Source organism: Aulonocara sp. 'chitande type north' Nkhata Bay, linkage group LG1 (genome assembly GCF_057382095.1).
Source record: "Aulonocara sp. 'chitande type north' Nkhata Bay isolate Kocher_YH1m ecotype deep benthic linkage group LG1, A_spYH_male_GT1.1, whole genome shotgun sequence".
Taxonomy (NCBI): Eukaryota; Metazoa; Chordata; class Actinopteri; order Cichliformes; family Cichlidae; genus Aulonocara; species Aulonocara sp. 'chitande type north' Nkhata Bay.
The window spans coordinates 9977272-10003530 of NC_141344.1; the positions used below are offsets into that span (position 1 = coordinate 9977272).

Genomic DNA, 26259 nt, shown 5'->3' on the forward strand with positions numbered 1-26259 from the left:
TTAGGATGCAACAGAGAGAGAGAGAGAGAGAGAGAGAGAGAGAGAGAGAGAGAGAGAGAGAGAGAGAGAGAGAGAGAGAGAGAGAGAGAGACAGAAGGAGAGGGAGGGAGGATGGGAGGGATGAGGTGGAAGAGAACTCAGCAAAGGGCTTACTGCCAGACCTTTACAGCTCCTTCATTATTGAAGCAGTGCAAAGGCAGAGCAGGGCCAGTGCCTGCGTAAGGAGGAACACACATAGAGGCAACCACATACATTCATGCACAAGAAGCACAGTGCAGGTGTGTAGTTAACCTACAGCCTTCAAGATTTGATGAAGTGAGGACTTTTTTTTCCCCCCCCAGCTTTGATTTCTACCTTCTCCTGTGCGCATGGCAGATATCTATGAAACGAAGAGAGCGAGAGTGCAGAGCAGAAGCGTTTTCCCCGCAAAAATGGAAAAAAAAAAGGAAAAGAATTACCTTAGTTGCATCTTAACTTTATATTAAGATAATGACATTTTAACAGTTAAATCCAAATTATAGATCATTTTAATGACATGTCTCATAAGCTGCAACATAAAACTGAGTTGTTGTTTTTTTTTTTCCAAACTAATATGCAATCTGAGCTAAAGGTAAAGAAGGTAAAAGAGCATGGTGAGGTCTAACAAGATCGGGTCGTCACCCCCAAGCCAACTGAGGCATAACGTAATTCACACCTCATCAGGGGTTCCCTGTTGACTAATTTACTAGTCAATTAAACATGAAAGAAAAAATACACTCAAATTGAGAACAATCAAAAAGGAGTGGAAACTGTATCCAAACAAATGTGGTTACACACTGCTCCTGTCGAGTTGCTACGTGCCAATTTACTCATTTTTTTGGTCAAACTACTGCAGTCATCTGCCTTACTTTACCCCTTACTAGTGGTAGGTGGGTGTGTTACATCTTTGAAATGAACCTTATGTGTAAGTTCAATAAGGAAGATGTGTAATCACACATCTGTGTACTACCCGAATGTTTGGAGGCTAGACAGTGCTTTTCATTACTTCCACTTTCCCAAGTTATCAAGCTCACTGCTGACATCACTGGTCTGGACCAATCATCTTTCGGCCCACCATCTTCAAGCCAATCGGCCTCCACTTTGTGCACTTTCACTCAGTGCTCATCAGGCATTCTCCCTCAAATTCAAATTTTATTTGTGTCACACACACACACACACACACACACACACACACACACACACACACACACACACACACACACACACACACACACAACCATACACAGTATGACATGAGGTGAAATGCTTATAGCTGTGCAATGCCCGACCATTAAATGACAGTAGGTTTACAGTAAGATATACAATGAAATAGGGCTGCACGATTAATCGTTAGAAAATCGCGATCTCGATTCATACTTATGTGCGATCTCATTTCCAAATGACAACGATTTAAAAAAAAAAAAAAAAAAAAAAAAAAAAAAAAGACGACGACGACGACTGTACCGCATTTTGATCCGGGACATACTCTGCATGAAAACAAGCGCTCACTCTTCCTGCTCAACAAATGACAAGGGCGGAGCCTTATACCACGTGATACAGAAGCTGTGCCGTGTGATGCTAAAATTAGCAGGGAAAAAACAACGGAGAGCACATCAGGGATGACGAGAAAGTGACAGGAGAAAATCCGTTCCGGTCAACCACCCAAACCTCAATAACGGGAACCTTATACAGCGCTTCCCTATACACGGCGAACTCCCGCAGGCACAAAGAAATTACGGAGGCTATCACTTATCACCTGACCAAAGATATGGCTCCCATCAACACTGTGCAAAACGAGGGATTTAGGAAAATGATCAACACCCTAGACAAACGCTACACAGTGCCGTCCCGCAACTATTTTTCTATTGTTGCACTACCTGCTCTATACACGCAGCGTCGAGCAATGGTGGAGACGGAATTTCAAGTAGTACAACATTTTGCGGCAACAACAAAACGTGAGACATTTGTTGTTTTTATGTTTATTTATTGTTTTTATGTTCAGTCTCAACTGTTACGAAGTTGATGTGCAGTTAATAAGTGCAATAAATATTTATACTGGAAAAGAAAATCGTGAGAGAATCGTGATCTCAATTCTAAGCCAAAAAATCGTGATTCTCATTTTATGCAAAATCGTGCAGCCCTACAATGAAATATACAAATTTACAGGTTACCTTCGTGTAAACCACCAGCTCCTCATCTCTGCCTCTCTCACATTACCAAGATCTTCATCCAAGCCTCCGTCTTCATCACCACCACCAGCATCTAGACTCCAGGGGGTCTTGCCTAAGTCATCACTAGGAATCTGTACAGCTGTGATGGGCCATTAAACTCTAGTTGCCAAATAGCTTAATTCAATCATGACTCGTGTTCAATCCACCCTAATGATCTTTTCTTATTAAACTTAAAGCTAACTGAAGTGAAATCAACAATATATGATTAGTTTAACCAACTAGCATTTCTGGTGCCAACATTTCATCAGTTAGTCAACTAGTCACACATTTCACTAGTCCCTTGTGGGGACTATATTCCTGGCTTTACTTAAATTGACAAATTTGTCCATCTTTTGTACTAGTATGAAATCACCTTAAGTCAAAGACAGACAGCTGTCAGCCACAAATGTCTAGCGGCAGGGACGAGTTATGGCCAGAGAAGAAGCAGCTTCCCTGCTGATACTGTTACAGCTGAACCCCAAAATAAACACAGAAATGCAGGGTTTAAAACACACTTCATTTCATAGTTATTCAGTTTCAAACAGACTGTCAAATTTTCATCAGTAAAGAACAACATTATGAAATGTTTGGCCACAAAATATAAACTAAGGCTCTTCAGGTTTGTTTTCCTGATGCATTATTGAACAAAGTACATGAAACGATAGTTATTTTTGATAAAATTTGTAATTTTAAGACTATTTTTATTTTTTTTATTTTTTTTATTTTTAAATCACAAAATAAAATACAAAAGAGTCCAAAATATTTATAACTGAGTCAGAAATACTAAAATGAAGTATAAATATATTAAAACTATAGTTAGGTAAATTACTTGACCAAATATACTGGTACCATCCATGCTCTTATTCAATGGCAACGAAACAAGTTGTATGAATCATATCAACAGTATTTGTACTATATTTTATTTTTACGTTTTTATTCTTTTCCACTATGATCTCAAAATTGTAATGCAGATTTATGGTGTGTGAAAAACTCTGAAGTTATTTTATGCTATTTGCATTTCTTCTACAAATATTCCACATTTAAATGACAAAAAAATAATTTAGCAGTTTTTAAAGGGAGCAAGTTAAAGCAAGTCTTCAATTATGCTTCTGATTTCAGCTTTATTTAAAAAAATAATCTTGGCTATGGTTGAGTTTAATGTTTTCAGAATGTACTTTACAAAAATGTAAATGTATTTTTTAACATACAATATATGTATTAATTTTACTGGTGTGATCAAACTGGGCTATAGACACTACAGTACAGAATAACCCCCTTACCTCACTCTAAGACTGCAGACTTACTTTCCTAATGTACTTAAAAGTAAAGTGGGAGGTACAGCTTCAGCTTCCAGACCCCTCTTCTGTTGAACCAGTTCCCAGGTTGGATTCAGGAGAGAGAGACACCTACTCTACTTTTAAAATTAGGCTTAAAACGTTCCTTTTTGATAAAAGTTAGGGCTGGATCAAATTACTCTCGATCCTCCCTTAGTTACGCTGCAGTAGGTCTAGGCTACTGGGGACTCCAACTGATGCATTGTTTCTTTTTCACTCACTATGTATTTATACACCACTCTGTATTTAATCATTAGTTATTATTAATCTCTGGCTCTCTTTCACAGTGTGTCTCGTCTTGTCTTCCTCCCCTCATCCCAACCAGCCGCAGCATATGGTCGCCCCTGCCTAAGTTCTGCCGGAGGTTTCTTGCTGTTAAAAGGGAGTTTTTCCCTTCCCATTCTCTCCAAAGTGATTGCTTTAAGGGGGTCAAACAATTGTTGGGGTTTTTTGTTTTCTTTGTGTCTAAGGGAATGGGGTTTTGGGGGCTAACAGGAAGAGAGAAACTGCATAGAGCATGCAAGACTACAGCTCTGCTCGGTCCCAACTCTACATAGTTATGCATCACACAAACAGCAGGTGCTGCTCTCTCAAACCCATCATTTTCAGTGGCTTTCACAGTACAACAAAGAATGACTGGACCTTGTGGTAACTTAAAATGGGCCTTGGGGTGTTGATGAAGCAGCTAAGTATGATTAACTCAGTTGCATCCGCACTTTATATAGCGATATAGCATTGTCCACATAACTGTTTGCATTTGTTAAAACAGGCCCAAGAAAAAAATCCTTGTGCCAAAAAAGTCCACCAGAGGATTAAATGACTACAGGCCTGTCGTGCTAACATCTGTGGCTGTGAAGTCCTTTGAAAGACTTGTGTTAAGCCACCAGAAGGACATTGCACTGGAAGTTCACCTAGCTTCCACCTGTCAGTGGATCACCAGACCATTAGCACCAGCCTCATCCAGAGATGTGTTCTCTCCGCTGCTCTTCTCTCTCTAGACAAATGAGTGCACCTCAGGAGAACCATATGTGAAACTCCTATAGTTTATCAAGGACACCACTGTCATTGGTCTGATCCAGAAATATGATGTGTCAGCATACAGACAGGAAGTGGATCCCCGCAATCTGAAGTGGTCCTCACATATAAACTCTGTCTGAAAGAAGGCCCAGCAGATGTTGTACTTCCTGCAGCTACTCAGGAAGTTCAACTTGCCACTGAAGCTGCTGGTCATGTTCTACACTATCATCATCCAATCTGTCCTATGCATGTCAATCACTGTCTGGTTCAGCTCAGCCACAAAGCAGGACAGGGCCAGACTGGAAAGGACAATCATGTCTGCAGAGAGGATCATTGGTGCTGATGTTCCCTCCATCCAGGACCTGTACAGGTCCAGGGCTAGGAGATGGGCAGAAAACAGCGCTACAGGATGTCATTTACTAAAACATTTGCTTTGACCACAGTTTAGGTAAAAAAAAGATTACACCCCCCCCAAAAAAACAAAAAAACATCTGCAAACGTACAAATAGCAGCTGTTGATATAGCCGGTGTGAAACACCTCCAAACGGCTGGTGTTTGCTAGTTTTGCTGAACAAAAGAGAACAGCTATGATTGAACTGATGGATTGTGTCATTGTCACCAATATGCGATCCACTTTTTAAAATCAGTATCAGATCAGTATTTGGTTCAAATACTTGACTGGCACATGGCTAATATGGTTAAGTGTGGGGTAAATTACTTAACAGATCTCTGTGCATTTTCCTGTTGTTTCTGGATATTTAAAAAACAAAAATTAAATTGAAGCTTGATGAAATGAAATTTTAATGGCTGTTTTTTGTTTTGTTTTCCTTTGGAAGGCCAGCACCTCTTTGATGGTGACCAACATTTTTTGTCATATGCAAGAAAAACCCTGGCTCCATGTGGATTACATTTTGTAGGTTTGCTACAGCATGATCAATATAAAAAAAATATACCCAAAAAGACACAAATAAAAGTCAGATTTTCACATTAAAGGCCCAAAATTAAGGTGACTAAAATACTCTTGTCATTTTTTTAACCTTTGCAAAGCCTGTCTGACAACACTGTAGCCTGACTCACAAAACGGGGAGCAATGATTGATTATGACATACTGGTTTCAACAGTCAACCCTCTTCTGCTAAGGTAAACAGTCAACTGAGTAAGTCAAATGTTGTTAAAAAAATGAAAAACAAAAAACACACACACAAGCATAACACACAATAAAAGTCTCCACTTACAACGTCCATGGCAACTATTTAATGACTTCCTACTGACACAAACCTGTTTGCTGAAGTTACAAATCACTAAGCCAACTGCCGTCTCTCGGGACAATACAATTGACATTTAGTGTGTCAAAGTCAAGCTGTGGTGCAAAAACCACAGACTGGAACAGAATGACAGACTTATGCACTTATTCCAGTCTTATTCACTTTAGATAACTTTCCTTAAGTTTTTAGTCATATTAAGGGTTTGCTTTTATCCTCTCAATTTTCTCACTCATTGTATAGGTGTAAACACAAGGACAAAGGGGTCATTACTCCTCTGCGTCTTTTCTTATTTCATCTGTTGCACCCTATACTGAAATAATTTACAAGTGATTTTTAAGATGTCCCCCTTGAACTGAATCTTTTCATACTCAAGAGACACTGTGGTAGTCCAACCGCCCTTTCTGCCAGTCAAAGGTTAGCGTGAGTTCAAGAAGGTTGCGTCACAACCAAAAAGACATTCCAGTCACATACACACACAAAAAAAAACCTTCACATTTTGACCGCTGGGCAAACACTCACCCACCCATCACCCCCAAAAATATTCAAAGCCATTTAATCCCTGGAGAAGGAGGCAAAAGAGAGTAGAAAGGAAAGAAAAGCAGCATAAAAGGGCATACTTTAAATTCAGACCTACTGTGCAGTTGAGGCTGGCAGCGTTCCCACATGCTCCTGACACACTCAATCCAAGTACAACTCCCTCCTCCCTCTCAGTTCTCAGCCCCTCCTCCCACTGAACCCTCCCCTTCCGCTCACAGCAAAGGCCGCCTGACTTCCTGTCTACCTCTGACCCTCAGTTATCCCCCGCCCTCATCTGGCAGGCCTCCAAACAGACAAGACAATCAGAGCGGATGAAGCAGACAGAATGCTTCGTAGAGTGAGCAACCAAGACAGAAAGTGAAAGACAGACAGAAGAAGAAATGCACACATACAAAGCTCTGCGTGTCACACTGGAGCAGGTTATTAGACAAAGTGGAAAGTGTGTGAATAAGACAGGCTATCACCATGTGGGCACAGGTTTCTCCAAGTACAAGTGTGTGTGTGTGTGGCACATGTCGGTTGTGGGGTGACAAACGGGGTGACGCATGGTGTCATGTTTCAGTACTGATTATGGCATTGCTTGCCCAGTTTGGGTGGCTAGAAGTTACATAAACCCCAGAGAGGTCAGGAAGTACTCAAGCTAGCCTGTCACAGAAACAGCAATCCTTTTTACAAGCATGCATATTCAAAGTTGATGACTGGAAATACAACTCAGAGGAAAAGGCTGGGCAGAGAGGGGAAAGCAGCAATACACCAGCGATATAGAAAGCCAGCGGGGATGTACCTGCTCAGTATCACTGCTGGGGGGCCCCCCAAATGACTACAGCCACCCAGGCAATCAGTGTTCATCAGTCTCACTTCTCTTTTCTATTCAGCATGAAAGCCGTAGCCTCTAGTGTTATGAAAATTACAAACAGTAGAGTGTAGTAGCATGCCAAAGAAAAAATGACAAAGCCATTCATTAACACAACAAAGCTAGCACTCCACACATCCAGGTGCCAAAACAATGACAAATAGGGCCTTATATTTGCCACAACAGAATAAAATGAACTGAAGCTGAAATAACATCACATGGTAAAAACATGACTCCATAAGAAAGAGAGGCTTAATGGCAAAAGTAGTTGTCTTATTTCTTTTTTTATAAACTTGCAGCATCAAAATCCCAGTCCCAATCAAATGTGTAAGACCAAAATATGCAATGTAATGTCATATCGGCCTTATGGACTGTCAGTGAGCTGAGTGCCCAGAAATATTTTGGTTTTGAATGGAAATGGGTCCTCAACACCAAAAGGCAATACATTCAGTATTCAGCCTTTTGTTTGGCAAATATCTGTTTGGCAAATATCTTTCAGTTTGAGTACACTAGGAACAGAAGTTTCAAATAAATGAATTTTCGTTTTTTCCACCCAAATTTAAGCCAGCACACTGGACTGCTCTGAGACGTCTGAAATTAGTCAAGTACAACATTCAACCACTAAAACAATTTCTTCTTTTTGGGTATGCAAGTGAATAACAGTAATTTGGCATCTTAATAAAAAAATAATACTGTGCTTCACTTTTTCCTGCTTTTATATAAAACAGTCCATTTTAAAATAGTGGATAGCAACAATATGTATTAAAACATTTAATTTTGATAAATAGCATTTTGTTAAAAGAGCTTGCACACATACTGGTGAATTAACCACTACAGAAACATAGAAATTTCGTATTTAAGGAATTTGTCAATCTTCTCAGAAGTGGATGCCCAAGTCTCAATGTTTTATCCAGTTTTCTTTCTGATTTAAAATCAGAAAGAAATACTTTTTTTCAATTACTAGTTACTTTTTAGTTTTACTAACTAAAGCACACAAGGTTCACATATTCACATAGTGCTTTTAATACAAACATTTCCTATTACACATATTTACTCCTATGTCTGCATCAAATATGCTGCTTGCAGCCTGTATTACATATATTTACCTTCTTAATATTTTTCTAATATCACAGAATCATCATATCTTCCTTTATAAAATTGGCCGCTCTGCTAATATACACTTATAATGTAGAGCTGTCCTTGTTTGGGACTGGTCATATGCTGCCAACTCTACACCTTTCATGTGAACGTGTTTGTAGTTACATTTGGAAACCTTAGGTTGACTTTTCAAGTTGATAACCACCTTCTTAAGGCCAGATAATGGAAAGATATCCTGGGTAGGCTGAACTTGTTTTGTAGTATAAGCCTTGGCTGACCAACACACACAATGAAGCATTTTCAAGTAAAGCTAAAAAGCTCTAGCTGAGCTTGCTAACTAGTTTAGTCGATAGCCGATTTAAAAACAGGGCTAGACAACATATTGATATTCTTAAAAGAAGAAAAAAAGGGGGGGGGGGGTGAAGATAATCATATAACTTATATATCTAAGGAGATATCAATGTTGAGATTTTAAAATCATCTGTCCTTCACAACTAGAATCTCAAAATTCTGAGGACACAGCTGCCCTGTTTCTTTGTACAGTGATAAATAAAGTTAGAAGAAAAAAAAAGCAAAAACAAGAGCATGTCCTCGGGGTTGGAAAGGCCACAGTGAATTCAAACCCAGGACCTTCTTGCTGTGAGATGACACGCACCATTGCACCACCTATATAACCAACAATTAATTTTCAATTTGTAGCTCTAAAGGATTACCATACCCTTAAGTCTTTCCTGCAAAAAAGCCTAAGTCAATATGACTTGCAAAAAATAAACAAAGTGATATGTGTGTGTATTTAGCAGACTTTCATTTTGCTTTACTGGGTACACTGCCAACATAGACACCAAACATTCAACAACCTATGACACTGGATAAATGTCATTATTTCAAACATGCCTTTATCAAATCAATTCAAATTTCAGTGGCCAGTGTGACTGCATGGTGGATGAATATAAAATGAGTATTCATTGCAGTCTTCTCTTTGTATTACTCAATACAATTTCCTGACAGCACTAGGGATGTCAGAAGACCGATCCTTACAACACAATTTAATATCAAAATCCTGAAAACGTGATGGTACTTGGTTTTTTTTTGGCATTGTAAGCAGTGTACTGACTGAGGTGGCTACTCTTCCAGAACTGCAGGGGGAGGCACATGGCTACAAGTATTCTAGTCTAGCCTTACCTATTGAAGAAGAAAGAAGCAAAGGCAAAACTAGAAATGGCACAACATATGAAAAATAGTGAGTAGTGTAGTGGTCACAATAGCTCTGTTCTGAATCACTGATGACAAGGGAAGATTCAGCTATAGAAGCACTTTGTGTTTAGAGTAGGGTGGGTTGAGTTGGTGGACCAAGACATTGATTTAATTGATTCACAAAAGCCAATATCCAAACGATGCTCTTTCAGTTTTTGAACAAAGGGACGAAATACTTCCAATTTAGTGAAGACAAGCCTCCAGATTTCTTCAAAGTTTCAATTCACGGTAACGACATCCACAGTATTACCTCTCTAATTTTATCCTGAAATGCTTGTTACTATTTTGTTTAAGACAGCTGAGACTGATATTCTGAAACCAGCTTTACTCCAGATACTAAAATACTTTTCAATGGCTAAAATTAAATGCCTATGCTAACATAATATAACTAACAGTAGTAGGCCAGAACAGCACAGTAAGGTAGTGGTTAGTAGGGCTGGGTATCGTCACTGATTTCTAGAATCGATTCGATTCCGGTTCACAAGGTCCCGAATCGATTCGATCCACGATTCGATCCAATTCGATTCGATTTGAATCTGGGAAATTTTGCCTCAGACGTTCAGAAATATCATAATTCAGATCAGTACATTTACATATTTTTGTATCTATAAAAAGGAAGCTGACACTCGCAAGACTTTATCAAAGGTGTAAGCATCACAGCAGATGCCTTTGTGTCAAAGTAACTGAGGATAAAACACAGAAAAACACCAAGGTGATTTTCCTGGCCTGGGATTTTATAAAATTATTCTGCAGTCGATCAAAAACGAAAGAAAACCATTAATCAACATATGAACATTACCTCTGAAGTTACAGAGGTTTTATTAGAGACATGACTAAGCGTTTTATTGTAGTGAAAGCAAAACAGCAAAAGTCTGAGTGAATTCAAGACAATGTTTATGTGAAGTGTAGTTTGGATCGTCTTTTGTTGCTGGTTTGGTCAATATTGTTTGGAGAGAGATAAAGTTTCAGAATCAGCACAAAAAGGGCATAAGCACAAAGCGTGGACCCGCTGAAACATCAGAATCAGTGAGCTGTTGGCTTTCAGCCCCGACCGTGTCCGTGCCGTCGGGTGAGAAAGGCGACATCTCACTGCTTCTGATCCGTCGGCGGATCTACGCTTTGTGTTTACATCTTTGTGCAGAATCCGTGTACCTGCTCTCATTTACTGTTTTAGCTGTTTGGTGGTTGTTGAAATTTTATGAGGTTTAACCTGAAATTCTGGCTTTTCGGGCGAAATAAATTTATATTACAAAATCGATTCAGGATTTTAATGAATCGATATCACGTTATCCAAGCCAGAATCTATTTTAATCGATAAATCGATTATCAAAACCCACCCCTAGTGGTTAGCACTGCTGCCTCACAGCGTAAAGGACCACACAGTTTGCATGTTCTCCCCTGTGCTTGTGTGGGTTCTCTCAGGGTTCCTCTCACAGTCCAAGAAATGCAATTAGTTGGGTTAAGTTAATTGCAGATAGGTCTGACTATGAGTGTGAATGGTTCTCTGTTTCTCTGTGTACAACCTGACCAGGGTGTACTCTGCCTCTCGCCCTATGGTAGCTGAGATAGGCTCCAGCCACCCCCAAGCAAACAAAGGACTTTGTGTTTAAGTACAACTGAATTTGGCATTGTGAATCTTTTAGTTCTATTGGTATTGGTACCAACTACTAAATTTCTAGTACTGTAAAATCCCCAGTCATCACTAGCTCTAGTTTCATTATTGCTTTTACTACTGGATCAAGATGCTGAGAATTAGAGATGAACCCTCAGAATTTTCCCACGCCTAAAAAAATAAATAATAATGTAGTATGATCTAATTGATTATTTACTCAAATTTGCAACTTAGTGTAGAGATGAAATGACCAGAAGAAAGGTAATTTTTAGTTTACCCATGTTTAAGGAACAAACTAAACAATTACCAAATGACCAAAGAAATGCGAATCATGAGAATCAGCCCACTAGCATGGAATACATGTTGCCAAATTGATTCATGGAAATAAAGCAAGAGTTCTACACATATCTAGTAGTAGCTGAAATACTGCTGTGGTATAATTTTCTGTCACTGTGACAAAATGTGGTACTATTGCTTCTGGAATAGCAGGAACTATTCCAATGTTGTCTTGAGTACATCTGGCAACCGTTTATGTTTGAGGACTGATTTTTGTCAACACTACAGTCGTTCAAAACCAAGTCCAGAAACGTAACAGGTATGTAGCAAAAACCAAAATGGGTGTGGTTCAACCTTTGCTTATGTAATAATGCAGAAATTGCTACCAGGTAGGGTGTACCCAGCCTCTTGCCCTATGACAGCTGGGATCATGGGCTGCCCTTCCACTAAGCGAAAGAGGATAACCAAAGCTATCTCACTGATTTAATGTCAGTATGCTGACAGACATGATATTTGATTTGGTTCCATTGCAAGAAGGTCTGTTGTTTATTTTTAAATTTATTTCAACCGAACTTTGACATTTTCTAAATATTTAATTATGTAAAAGTACAGAATATTGAAACCTGTGATAAGTCTTAAATCTTAACCCTGGCGAGTCATTACATCTGTAGCTGACCATTACAAACATTGGAAATCCTAATTAGCCACATTCACTGTGGGGGAGTGAAGAGTGGGCCGCTATCCCCTGATGCCTTGCCTGTTCAGCAAACACACTATCAGCAGGCTCTTCACACATCAGTGCACATGAATAGCACAGTCAGCCTGTAAGCATCAACACAGGGCTGGATGTTGACACAGACAGGGAGAGGCTTGTTCATATGGCTGTGGTTCATGGCCCCATTTCAATCAAGGACCTTTGCAGATGAGCAAATGGCCTGTGTGGATGAGCTCTGGTTTAGGCGCAGCACCAGTTTTGTTATCACCTGCTGAATGCTGGGGTATAGATGAGCTACTCAAAACACAAGTTTTGTTTTGGCTCTGGGGCATATATTTGCTTTTAAAATTGGGGAGACATAATGGACCTGCTGCTAGTAAGAGGTCCCTGTTTACAGAGATTTAAATGAGTCACTCAAACACATACTATAAAATTGTAGTAATATAAGTGTTTACTACACTAGGGTAAGTGCAGATACAGACAAAGGTGAGGTTGGTACAATATTGCCAAACAACACTTCTGTACGGTTAGTGGTTATGAGATGTTTTGTCAGTAGAGGGCCATAGGAAACACAAGTGCTTTTATGGTTTTAAAAAAGTGCCTATATATAAAGCGTGCCTTAAAAAAATAATTTTCATTGTTTTAGTAACAAAAATTCTGAAATCTAACACAAATGTTCTCAAAAGAAAACACAAAAATATGTTTCTATCTACATATGCACATAAAGTGTGCAGAGCATGATGAAAGGTCTGTGACTTTAGCTGGTGGTCATGTGTCACTCATGGGCGATGGTAGTGCATGGATGCTGCTAAGTTACAAGCCATCTGAGGTCCAGGAACCGCCTGAAGCCTGTTACAGCCAGCTAATGCATTCACCCAACCTCCCCCTCCGCTTCTCTTCTCTCTGTCATGCTCTTCCTCTCTGTCTCTTTCCCTCCCTTTCTTTCCTAAGCTCTCCTTTTTCCATGAGCTGCTGCCCTCTCCATCTCTCAAACCCCCTCCCCCGCTCTGAAGTGCTAACCACTCTCCTTCACCGTGCTCTTTTCCTACCGCTCACTCTCTCACACGTGCACACGCACTCACGCACAGACACACACAGAAACTGTGGCAGCTACCACAACAGCGTGCAACCTCCCCCACACTCCAGCGAGGCAGTGTGCAAGTGCTTCTGGCTTGCCCTGACCCACATCTTGATATAGCCCTAAGTATGCTTACAGCTAAGTCCTGAAGACTCTCCTGCCACTCTTAGCCTAATCAGGCCTGAGCTGCTGTCAGTGCACTGCCCAGACAGACAGGCCAGGTTGGACTGACCATTATCATTTTCAGATAGCTTTCAGACTGCCCAAGATACACCTTCCCCTTTCCACTGCTGATTGCAGGTTTTCTACTAGGCAAGCACATGTTCTACCTGAGATAGCTAAGCATTATATGAGTGGCCGAATTCTGTGCCATAATATGGAAAGAAGAAAATATTTCTCCATTATTAAAGAAAAAAAATATTTAAAATTGTGAAATTCAACACATCACTGTTTCATTTCATTCAGCTTATTCATTTTCATTCTTGTCACTGACTATAACTTAGAAATGGGTGTTAAGTATGAGGTGTATGGTTATATATAAAGATCAGTGCAGTGCCTTTAAACAAATGCTTTAGGAACAAAAAGGATGAAATGTGTTACCTTATCTTCACTGTACTCAATGGGTGATGGTTTCCTGTACTCAATTCCAATCTCCTGAGTAGTATCAGTCCAGCCACAGTTAGATTTGTCCTCTTGCTTAAAAACATGCTCAAGCTGGGGCAGTAGGTCAGGCAGGAGGTCAGGAGGCTCCAGGCCATCCAAGTCTTCATCATGAGCTGCTGATGGTAAAAGGCTGTCTCCCAAAGCTTGGTATCCATTAGTGTTGATAACCCTACAACTCTGAGGCTGCTCAGAAGGCAGGTGGGTGGTGATGTTGGGGTAGGGTCGCATAGATTCACCAAACAGCTCAGATGACTTGCAGTTTCCTTGGGTTTCTCTGGAGCAACGTATAGCACGGAAAGGACATTCCTCTGCCTGGCTAATTGGGGTCCTAGTGTGCTGCTGACTCAAATGTGCAGTGGATGAAAACTGGCATGGTGTCCCTGTAAGTTCGGGTATTGTAGAAGTGAGTGGTGCAGTGGTGTTGCTGGGCCTAGACACCGAGGCTGAGGACAAAGATTGCTCATTGAGACTGGGTAATTCTGGCTCCCCAGGATAAGTAGGGTACTGAGTTGGTTGATAAGCTCTGGCAGAACTGACAGAGCATATGGGCAGGGAATGAACCATAGATGATGAGTGCATGGGAAAGGACAGGTTAGATTCTTCCAGTCCTGTTCCAGGGAAAGCTTGACATTCCCTGACCAACTGGTAGTTACCTTGCTGTGGCTGTGTTTGCAAGCAAGTTGCAGTCATAGAAGCATTCTGACTTTCCAAATAATGCTTACTTGGAAGAGCTCTTGAGTGGAACTGCTGCTCTCTCACAGTTAGTTGGCGCTGAACCTGCTGCTGAGTGTGGTGAATTTGCTGTTGGCTGCTGGACTGGCCTCCCTGGTGAAACGGGAAATTGTGATGCTGCTGCTGCAGGGACACAGTCTGTGTGTTAATTTGTTGGTGCTGGTTTAACAGCTGTTGCTGATGACTTTGCTGTTGTTGCAGCTGCTGCTGTCGCATTCTGTGCTGCTGCTCCTCTTGCTGATAACAGGGATGGTGCTGTGTTTGATGTCTGCCATGAAGTTGCTGGCTTTGTAGTTGTTGCTGTTGATGACAAAGCTGCTGTTGAGGTAAGGCCTGGTACATGTTCCCATTTTGGTCTTGGTTACCCCACATCGGACTGCCACTGTTACAGAAGAGCCCATTGGATTGAGGAACTTGACTCATGGGAGCATTATGGTATGAGCCATGTTGCTCTGTAATCATGCCTTCACTTATGCCCTGAGAACCAGAAAATGCCTGAGCCACATTGGCCTTAATGTCAATGTAATGACCCATTGACTGGCTGTAACTAGGCATAGCTTGTTGGGTAGAAGCTGGTGGCATCATGTCTTGATGCTTCCCAGGGCCAAGAGGCTCCACTTGGAGCGGTTCAAAGTCAGCAGTAAGATTTAGCTCATCCACGAGTGATGGTGCTGAAGCGAAGCCATCGTCATCCAGCCCTTCCAAACCTCCACCAAAGAGGCTAGGGTCATTAAAGAAGTCCATGGTGGAGGCTGGAGGATGACTGGAACCTCTGGAACACCAATGGATCCAAACTGGTCCCCAAATGCCTCTCTTTAGAGCTACAGCATGCCGACTATATAGTTTTCATGCCCTAAAATGAAGAGAAAAAAATATAAATTATAATACTTATATCAGATGATAAAGTTTCAGCTGGTAATCTATGGCCTACATCAGATTTCATTTGGTAAAAAAAAAAAAACTTATTAGCATAATCAACCTTTAAACACATGCACAAATAATTTCCAGTTAAAAGATGACACAACAGTTTATCAAGTATATTTTTGTCCACCATATTGAACTTTGTCATCCACTTCATCATCAATGATGCATTCTTTGAGAGCAGTAAAACTGCATGACTCTATCAATCTGACATATAAAAGCACTTATCCAAGTGAAGGCTATGTCATGGTTCTGGAGAAACTTGGTACTGTCAGTTATCTGTCAGCATTGCCTTTCATGTGTGCAGCAAAGCAGCTGGTGCAAACCAACCGCCAGCCACCAGCAGGTGCCTCTTCCTGTACCCCCACCCTTTTCAAATACACACATACGCACAAATGCGCCTCAACCCCCTACCTTCACAACCAATGAAGCTGCCTGCCCTGCTACTGCAGAATGTGTGGGAGGTGCAGACAGCTGATAGAATTTCAACAGCTAAGGACAGAGGCAAAGGAGGCCCTTTAAGCATGCGCATGTGCGTGTTCTGCAACCACAGACCAGCGGAAGATGACAGAAGCCTACCGAGGTCAGTTATTATGCTGACTTAACATGCACACAGGCACACAAATGAACACAGACATTTGTCCCATATTTTTGTCTGGCATCTTTTTCTTTATCACAGCATATATTTAAAATAATAGCCATGCTAGTAAATGGTTTAACATAACATTCTACCAGCATAAAAAAAATTATGGTGCTCTCAACTACTGACTGTGTGATTTGTTATCAGAGACACCAGCCTAATATGGATAATATTATGCAAAAAACAACAACAACAGAGCAATGTGCACAAGCTAATAAACTAAAAAATGATTCCTAAAAAAGATAAAGTCATAAGTTTGATTTTTCTTGTTTAACTGGCAGTTATCCAGCTGCTGCTGCAGTTTTGTGATGGCTATAAGAAAAGCCCACCTAAAAAATCCTTTTGACTAAGTGATTCTAACAGCCAACTTCTCTGTATGCAAGTTAAGTTCACCTTAAGGTGAACCAGCATAGGTGGCCTGCTTGGCCCATAGCAACAGAAATGTCTACATGAACTCTCAGAGTTAAACAGTTCCACTTGCTACATTACGAGTTTTATAGTGACTTTATAACGTTACTAACATCAAACCTGAGAAATGTGTAATCTCATATATTAACAAACAATTCATAACATTCTCACCACCTCATGCCACTGCTTTGCATTTTGAAAGCAATATTTAAATCTTAAATTAAACATACAGAGAAAGGAAATCTACTTTACTGTACTATCACTACATTTCCTTTTAAGACTCATTGTCATGCACATTACCACTCTCCCCACTAACCACCAGGTCCCTGCAAAAGTCAATTCACACAGGCATGAAGCAATTCCTGTTTTCACATTGGGCTGTTCTTCAAGCTCAAGACTCTCTCCAGTGCTTTCTCTAGTGATCATTATGTTTATTGGGAAATCATGTGACTGCCATGTAATTACTTGTCAGTTTTAAGTTTCTGTAGATCCCTATCTATATGCAGGTTCCCTATAGCTAAACCAAGCAACTGCTAACCTTCAAACGCCACCCATCTGGCTCCGAGGCATAGACCAGTCCCCTCTCCCCTCTGATGCTTTCCAGCTGTTTCCTTCATAATTGTGACGTTGTGAGCACCATCCAGGCACGTGCAACTCATGCCTAATATCAACATGAACTGTGTTTATAAACTGCTCCTGAAATTTGGGGAGATGTCCGTGTAAAACTAACAAAATTGAAACAATATCAATTTAACTGAAAGTTGAAGCAAAAGCTAAGCGCGTATACGAACGCTTTTCAGTCCACTTTTAGGAAACTTCCAAGGTTGTTATTGGTAAAGTGTCTCAGTTGGCGACATGGCTATACCTCTGTGGTGTTTTCAAAGCCCTTAAGCGACCATGTTTAAGCAAGACACCGAGCTCACCTCTTGAGTTAATATCATCCTCTTCATCTTCCCTCAGAAATGGCTACAGCCTCTGCGAGCGCGGTGGTTGATAAGCCGACGAGGCGGCAATGTGTTGCGCTACTTTAAGCGCAACTGCTCGGCGAGCGGAAAGAAAATGAACGCACGTGGAACATTTGAGTTTTAGATATAAAACTGTTTGTCGAGGTGCGCACGTGCACTCGAACCGTATAACCTAAGGATTCAAAAGGTGTCGTGACGCTGCTCACAGAAGAAGATAGGGAGGGGGAGGGGGCCGGAGATGGATGGAGAGGTCGTCAATGATTGTGACCGTGATAACAGCCAACTACTTTATCCTCGCCTGACTTTCGTTTTCATTTCAAATAACCTGTCGAAGTATTGGCACTGTTAAGTACATCGGCGTCCACATTCAAGTGCCATGCTGCTTTGAGCCCGGCTGGTCGCTGTCAGTTCAGGACCACCATGACCAAGAAGAACCCACCAAGGAGTACTTTGGAGACACGCGCATTTACATGTAGGCGTCAAACTCTGAAAAAGTACGATGATATTTGCTGCTTTCGATGCGAATTCAAAGAAAACAAACAAGTTTTTGGCTCCTGAACACCCTTGCTTCTACAGGGAAGATACACAGCCAGCTAGGCGGTGTGTCATCAGACAGCTGAGGCGACCCTCATTGACTCACTGTCCGAAATTTGACAGCTACTTGACTGTATGAAACAGAAGCCCACAAGTCCAAACGCGTCTCAGAAAAGTCAACGTAATTAGCGCAGTTTCTTACCTGAAAGAACCACAAAGCGCAGCTCCAGACGCCAATGAAGACAGAGTGGTATTAGCGAAGTTGTTACTGTGTTGTTAGTTGTACTCCTGCTGGCGACCACGGCACAGCGGCTCTGCTGCTGCTGCTGACGTGACTGTGATAACGCCGCATTTGCATATTAGTAACCCTCTCTGTGATTGGACCGCTGACAATTTGCCAAAATCACTAATTTCCATGTTAAATTAAAAACCGGTTCACCAACTGTGACTACTTTGAGGACGGTGGCGCCAGGGCGTTGCTGATTAAATCATGTCATCGTTTGTAAAGTTGCTGTGTTGACAGAGTGCATAAGATGGCCGCGTCTAAACCGGAGCCAATCCGGAGAGGTTTTATATTCGCACATGTACCCTAGTCTGTCCTCAGTGCGAACGTGACAGGAGCCGGAGATGCTTTCAGCTGTGGGTACATAACGCCATCTGTTGCCAGAGGGAAATACTTCGCTAAAATAAGTAACTTCAAATTTGAACGTAGTTTTCTTTGATAGAATCATTTCTAGTATAACAGAAATCGCCACTTTGTATCAGTAACTGTATCGAGTAATTATGTTTGAAATACGTTTCTTGTAATCAGGTTTTCATTAGTTCAAAACAAACACTTGAAAAAAAATACATAAACATACATAGCTTTTAAAAATCCTTTTATTGATTTCAAAGAATACCGTTTCAATTTCAAACCTAAGCAGTCAAGAACAAATGGTTCACGCATCAACACATCTGAACTTCTGAAGAGCCCAAATGGCATCATGTAAATTACAATTATTGTTACAACTTTCCCTCTTACAGCAGCTCAAACAACTTTGGCCAACATACCTGCTGTGCTCATTTCTTTATTGAATTTATACTGATTTTAAATCTATTTTCCTACAGTATTTCCAAATACAGCAATCAAGCCAAATTCCTCTGCTTGAAGACTTCAAGTTTGAACTGACACTGGCCTGTAACTAAAGAATATGAAGCACCCCAGTTTATTACCATCCTATTTTGCTGTTCAGAGTGTCCTAAATAACTAAACTTTATCAAAATAAAGGCGTTTGTCTTCCAGACTTCTGTAATTCTAGAGTAACGTCATTTATTTGGGAGTAATTTACAATTATCTACAAAAAAAAAGAAAAAAAAAAAAAGACATTCTCTTACAGAGCACCAATGCAGATTTCTCTTAAACCTCAGCATAGAATCCATTATTTACACATCAAACCTTTAATAACCAATGATATATATATAAAACATTCAAAATTATTTCAAATCTGGCAAAATACATAAGCTTACTTACTTAGAATCTTATTTAAAACCATATTTGCCAACTCTGCTGCAAAGTAAGACAAGCGTTTACACAGTGGAAATAAAAAAATAACTCATTGTCCAATAAAACACAAATATAAAGCAAATGTCAACCTAACTTGGTAATAGAGGAGGATGTGACAGGGGGTTTTTTTCCCCACCAACACAGCTGTGATTAAACATTCCGAGTCTTACAAATAAACAGTCCTGAGCCAAATTGAACAAGTGGTATTGATATGCAATCCACTGTACTTACAATAAGAATGAAAATAATTTCACTCACATCGTCCACAGCCTTTTGCAGCTGTATGTCATAACGTAACTAAATATGTGAATGGATAAGAAAATGAAAATGAGAATGTACTTTGATTGCATCTTACCCTAAAGGATGTTGACGCATCCATTTGTCATTGTTGATTTAAATATGATACAAACTTGGTTTCCTTTTTCTAAAACTCTTTGAGGCCTAAAAAAAAGCTTTTAAAGCCAAGCAATAAATGTGAAGAGCTAATATAAAGTTGCCAACTACCAAGGTTCTACTTTCACACAGATGGCTGATGCAAGCCTGTGGCATGGAATCTGATGCTTCTGACTCCCTCTAGTGGCCACTATCTTGACATTGCAGATTCAGCTCTGGGGAGGATTGTCTTCTTTGCTGAAGGGCTGTGTCGAGCCAGGCTTTACCCAAGACAAACCCGATGCCTGAGATGCCTTGTGGTGATCCTCAGGTCGTCTCTAGGGCAACAACAACAAATTAAAAGCTGCATAATAAGAATCACCAGATAAAATATGCAGATTAAACTCTCTCCTGCTTCGAAAGTGCAAAGTTTTAATTTAGCAAAACTTACCTTGTATGTGAACATCCTGTCTTTTGCTTCTTCATGTACAGCTGGGTTCCATGGGGAAAAACTGAAACCAATGGATCAAAGTGGAGAACCGAACACAAGATAATTTTTTCCCTCTTTAGAGTTTTAACAAACACACACACTTTTTTCCTTATTGTGGTCAGCACTAGAATGTGAAATGGACAGTTGACCAACCTTATTGCGTAGGGATCATCGATCTTTGGCTGATCAAAAAGATGACTGTTGCATAGTTTCACACTATCTACCACTTTGCTTTTGAACAACTGCACATCCTTCTCGTAGCTGGGGAAAAAGAAAGAAAAAAAAAAAAAGCAAGTGTCAAACTTATTTAGCTAGAAACATCACTTTGCACCGAGTGCTAAAAGACCAGTTTCTTAGTCGAGATTTTAATTATGTTTTTCTATAAATGACTAACAAGATTTTTTTTTTTTTAACATTTTCAGAGGAAAAATAAAATATACACACACAACAAGTTCCATTAAGGGGAAAAAAAAAAAAGGCAAAAACCAAGAATGTTAAACTCACAGTACAGCAGCCTCTGGGTTGAGTGGGTCTGTGGTGTTAATCTTGTAAAAAACTGTACGTGCATACATCAGGACTTGCCAGATGTGGTTGTGATTCCGTCTACACACACACAGGTGGATGAAGTCAGTAAATGTTTGATTTATTTTAATTCAGTTACATATCGTATATAGAGAGCCAAAAAAATAAAAAATAAAATAAAAAATTACTGTCGCCCCAAGGTGCTTTATATTGCAGCATAAAGCACATATAATATTACTTTATGAATTAGTTGGTGTCACTAAGATGATTCCAGTGCAGCAGAGAGAAATACTAAGTTTGTTGAAGAAAACTTGCTAGCAAGCAGGTAATTTGTAAGTTAACTCTGCTTCAGGAACAGATGAGTTTTCCTCTGTTAACAAACAGAGCTGTTAGCTACATCTGCATCATGGAGGAGTGCCAAGATGCCTTTAAATGCAAAACTTGTACTACAGTCCATGCCACTGTCAGTCCTTGCTGAATAGCATAATAAACTTGTTTTTACTGCCTTGTGCGTAGTTCAGTTTTTGATAACGTCGAGAAGCACAGCTAGTCATGGCATACAGTTTTTGGATTTGTGTTACTTTTCAGAATCACGTTTCCTGGTGCATATCTCTCTCTCTCTCATATTTTACACCTGTTCAACTGTATGTTACAGCAAATATCTCAGGCAATCGCATGACAGTAAATCAGTCAGGCATGTAAACCTGGTGACGTGCTGAATTTCAAACCAAACATAAGAATGGGAAAGAAAAGTGATTTAAATGACTTGCTGATGTTTTCTATTTTTAGACTGTGTTTTAAACCCAGTAGATCAGCATTTTCTTAAACAAACAGACTAGTTTGTCTGGTGCCCACACCCATGCTACCACCCAGTCATTCAGTTTGTTTAAGAAAATGCTGATCTACTGGGTTTAAAACACAGTCTAAAAATAGAAAACATCAGCAAGTGGCAGTTCTCTGCTGAAAATGCCTTGTAGGCACCAGAAGCCAGCGGCGGCCAGTTTCCTTCCAGGTGATAGAAAAGTAAGTTACTCAAATAAGCATTTGTTACAACCAAGGTATGCAAAAGAGCACCTCTGTTGAACCTTGAAGCCTACAGCAGCAGCCCACACTGAGCTTGGTGATTCATTTAGTTGCTCAAGTTTTTCCAACCTCCCCCCCAATTCCTTCCACTTCAAAATATAATTCGAGAAAAGTAACAAAGCAAAGTACATAAGCAGAAAAATGATAAACCTACCTCCATTTGGTAAAAGCTCTTCTGACATCAAGCTCTCCAGACACAGGGTCAACAAGTGGATGGAAGACTGGTATGTCAAATACTAATTTCTGAAACAAATTGTTTGCACCATTTTTTCTTAAACCATATTTTATGACAGTTTATGTATACATCATTTATGCTGCTACTTCTTATTTATAATGACATACATCTTGCATTTTCCAATGTTTACTCTTTTTAGCTAAATCATGCAATCTCACTTTTTGGTAAGGGGCAAAATATCAAACAAGAACATTTTTTTCATACTTACAGGACACTCCCCATCTGGATAATTGTCTGGAATATACACAGTGAACTTGAAGACACCATCCTGGTACAAGCCATGTCTGATGAATATGACACCAAACCACACTAGACAGTGAGAGATGCCATTTTAGAATCACTTATCACTTTTTTTGTCTTTCCCCTGATATATAAAAAGTGATTAATTGCATGAACTTTTAAAAGTGGAATCCTTACTTAGTGCAGACTTGTAGGATGGCTGGACATAAATTCCAGGGAGCTTCTGCTTTATCACTAATGTGCTGCAGGTCACAAGAAAAATCAGAAGGGAAACCAAATAAAAACAATTTAAATGATACTGTGAAACTAGTTTAATACAAAATGTATACAGTGGGTATTTTAAAAACAAGGGCTACCAGCATATTGGAGCATGCCAAGAAATTAACAACAAACTGAAATTTAAATTCTGATACTGGACCAATACGTACAACTCAGCCAGCAGAGAGTACTCCAAGTAAAAAGGGCCATAAGAGGCATGCGTGCCATTGGCAGACTGGATTGGGGTACCCATTGGGGAAGGCTTGGTAATAGGGGCTGCATTCTTAGGAATCGGCGGAAGCTGCTTTCTGCCGAAGGGCATCCGGGCTGGACTGGCCCTCTGCTCCCCATGCCCGCTTTGTTCCTCGTTGTCAGATCTCGGCTGTTCAGGATTGAAAACATGACAGGGATCTTAACACATCAAACATTAAAGCCCATGCTATGTGGGAGGGGAAAAAAAATCAGAAGGAACCCCCTCAGTCAAATTTAGATAGTGTATATAAATGCTCAAACGGTAGACCTAAGGAGTAATCCGATGGCACAGGGTAGTGACCATGTGCTGTGAGTGACCTCTCAAGTTACACTGCCCATCTGGTTTGTAGCTCGTCAGGGAGCCATGTCTAGACAAGAGCAAGCGTTTTCATGCCTAGCTGTAACGCCATCTTACTGATGACGCAAGGATGATAGGAGGAGTTGCGGTAAAGTGTCACAGTGCACTCTGAACACAAAACAGAAGAATGCTGTTTTGAATGGCAGGATACATCAGGAAGCCATAAGAAACAGTGCAAGAAATGCTTGCAATAAATATTGCACTTAAAAAAAATCACTTTAAAAAAAAAAAAAAAAAAAAAAACCCCAACAACAACAACAAAAAAACAACCCTTGACTGTAGAATGTGTTAAAATGTACCTTCAATGAGACAAACAAGGTCACTCACACCGTTTTCGTCCCTCCTAAATCCCCTCCCCACCACTGTGGGTGCTGGTGGAAATTTAGTCAAGCAGTAGCAAACTTCACCAAACACCACAACACAGAAAGAGTGGAGACTTTGTTATAATGTAGTTTTAAATCATATGGTTATAGTTAAACTTCACACAATATAAGCATATTTCCCCCAAAATGAGTGGAAAAACCACACCCTTAGGTCGAGTATGAAAGTTTTCCAGTTTAACAAGATTTGTTAACAAGCTTAACAATATGAATCCAAGTGGGAACAGGTGCGGGAATCAAGGCTGAGAAAAGACAAAGCTATACATTTTCTCAGTTTGATGTTTGTCCCCTCAAATGTTAAATTATTAGGACTATCGAAATCAAGTTTTGGCAGACAAGTACAGGTTTTATTTATTTATTTATTTTAATCTTAGGAAGTGCAATCAGCAGAAATACAACCTTTGTAACCCATAGTAAGCTCTACTATACTCCAGGTTTAATAGGCAGTCAAAACATTTTATATGTGAAGATTTTAGTTAAAACAAACAAAACTTACTGCACTGTTAAGTCATCAAAAATCTCCTTTGCAAAGCTCATGACTATCATGTGCAGCACATTTTAGAGAGAGGTTTCCACAGGCTTGTACATATCTGAAAGGCACCTAAGGGCAAGCTTCTGGACACTAAAGTGTTGTATCAATATCAAGTTTGCCATTTTTTCCACAAAAAATACCGAATGGGAATGGCAATGTTTACAGTATGTTTACAGCTTAAAACAAACAAACAAAAAACCTCCACAACGTTTACCTTACGACTTGTATTGGTAGACATGCTCCAGAAGGGGTTTAAGTTCATCACTCGTTCAGAGGTTCAGACTGATGTCCCTCTTTTTATGAAGGTCCCACGACAAGTAGTCTCCGGGCCATTCGCTGCCTTGGTGGAAACAGGAAATAAATGCTATAGTTGAAGTCAAACACACACAACCTAAACACGCATCTCGAAAAAAAATAAATAATAATAATAATAACAACAATAATACTAATCAAGCATCCCATGCAAATTTAGCTAGCATAGCTACTTGCCACCACAAAGTTAACACTAGGACGGGTTGTTTCGGCTAGCTTAGCTTCGTGCTAACCTAGCTGTTTCATTGAAGAAGTTTTAAAGCTTGTGTGTCTAACGTTGTTTGTCGGAGCCGTAACAAATTTTAAACTAATGTTCTGATTTTAACCAAATGTATTGTTAAAGTCTCGTTATTTCTAGTACAAGCATGAGCGATAGTGTCATTCACCACAATCTGAGATTACAGTGCTACGTTAGCAAATGTTATGGACCAGGGTGTTGCAGCTGAACGTAACATATTTCTACTTGACAGCTGGAATTTTGGCAACATAAGCGGTCAAAGCATACGACGAGTTAATTTTACCAGATTTACACAGTCTCATTTGTTTTACTTGACTTACCTAACGTCAGCTTCAGGTTTAAGGTTACATTTGACGTTGCTAACAAAACCAGTCTTTAACTGTGGATCTTGCACTTAAGAGAGCTTATTAATTAAACTCACCGTATTTGCTTGAACTGTATAAACGCCCCTTTAAATATTAATAAATGTTAAGGCGTGTTCCACCTTAATTTTCGAAGGAAAGTGCACAGCTGCTCACCATTCCTTTGGTTACCATTCCAGCTAGCTGGCTAACGTAGGTTAGCTAAATAATTTGACAAACAGAGAAACCGGAGATCAATCTAACAAATGAAGGGCGTTTTGCTGCTGTACAACGCGTCCTTATTGGTTCATAAGGAAACAAATCTTAGCAGGTGATTTGCTGGTGACTTCGTCACGTGATAGACAGCGTGCCCTTTAACACACAGGCCTCGAATTCAATGGGGACTTGGATGTTTGAAATAATAATAATAATAAATAAATCCACAAATAAATAAATCTAAAAAAATAAAAAATCTAGAGAATAATGACATCCGAAAAACCCCAGAAGAGAGCAGTTCCACCAGCACAAATATTACAGTCTTCTATTTATGGTGACTTGAATTCAAAAAAGACAAATACTGCAATGTGAAGAAAATGTTTGATGTTTAATGTTTAAAGTTTAATTTAAACATTTGCGAATAATACACCTTAAAAGTCATTGTCTGTAATGTGGATGATAATTTATGTGATAATTTCTGTACTCTAAGTAAAAAAATAAAATAATAATCATTCATATATAGATAGATAGATAGATAGATAGATAGATAGATAGATAGATAGATAGATAGATAGATAGATAGATAGATAGATAGATAGATAGATAGATAGATAGATAGATAGATATGTTTTATTTAGGAAAAAAAGCATGTAAAACAGGCACTTTTATGATGGAGAGACATTGTAATTTATTTTGTGAATAACTCGGTGGATGAAAACATTTGTTTTCCAACCCGTCTTCTCGTCATTTTTGGTAA

General features: G+C 39.8%; 2 protein-coding genes across 8 annotated transcripts in view; both read right to left on the reverse strand.

The window, feature by feature from the left end:
• The window catches only part of chd9 (chromodomain helicase DNA binding protein 9), a 72540-nt gene extending 53964 nt beyond the window's left edge, over positions 1-18576 (reverse strand). For 2 of the 4 annotated variants that reach the window (XM_086263371.1, XM_086263207.1), the window contains exons 1-2: positions 18333-18576; positions 13868-15515 (exon numbers count right to left, since the gene is read on the reverse strand). In XM_086263371.1, the coding sequence (XP_086119497.1) occupies positions 13868-15406 (1539 nt within the window). In that variant the 5' untranslated portion in view covers positions 15407-15515; positions 18333-18576. Of the gene's footprint in view, positions 1-6474; positions 6522-13867; positions 15516-17554; positions 17697-18332 lie in introns of those variants that run through there. The other 2 variants (XM_086263291.1, XM_086263535.1) reach the window with 2 other exon arrangements.
• A 415-nt stretch (positions 18577-18991) lies between these two features.
• On the reverse strand, positions 18992-25610 carry aktip (akt interacting protein). 4 transcript variants are annotated; one of them, XM_086263884.1, is made up of 10 exons: positions 25464-25610; positions 24610-24735; positions 23044-23255; positions 22793-22857; positions 22584-22684; positions 22295-22383; positions 21040-21138; positions 20689-20796; positions 20497-20557; positions 18992-20383 (listed from the first exon to the last, which is right to left on the reverse strand). In XM_086263884.1, the coding sequence occupies exons 2-10, from the start codon at positions 24655-24657 to the stop codon at positions 20276-20278; spliced, it is 891 nt and encodes a 296-aa protein (XP_086120010.1). In that variant the 5' UTR covers positions 24658-24735; positions 25464-25610; the 3' UTR covers positions 18992-20275. The 4 variants fall into 4 exon arrangements, with proteins under 4 accessions (XP_086120010.1, XP_086119863.1, XP_086119940.1 ...); XM_086263737.1 differs by having other exon boundaries at positions 24610-24731; positions 25367-25562; XM_086263814.1 differs by having other exon boundaries at positions 25266-25562.
• Between the last annotated feature and the right edge of the window lie 649 nt (positions 25611-26259).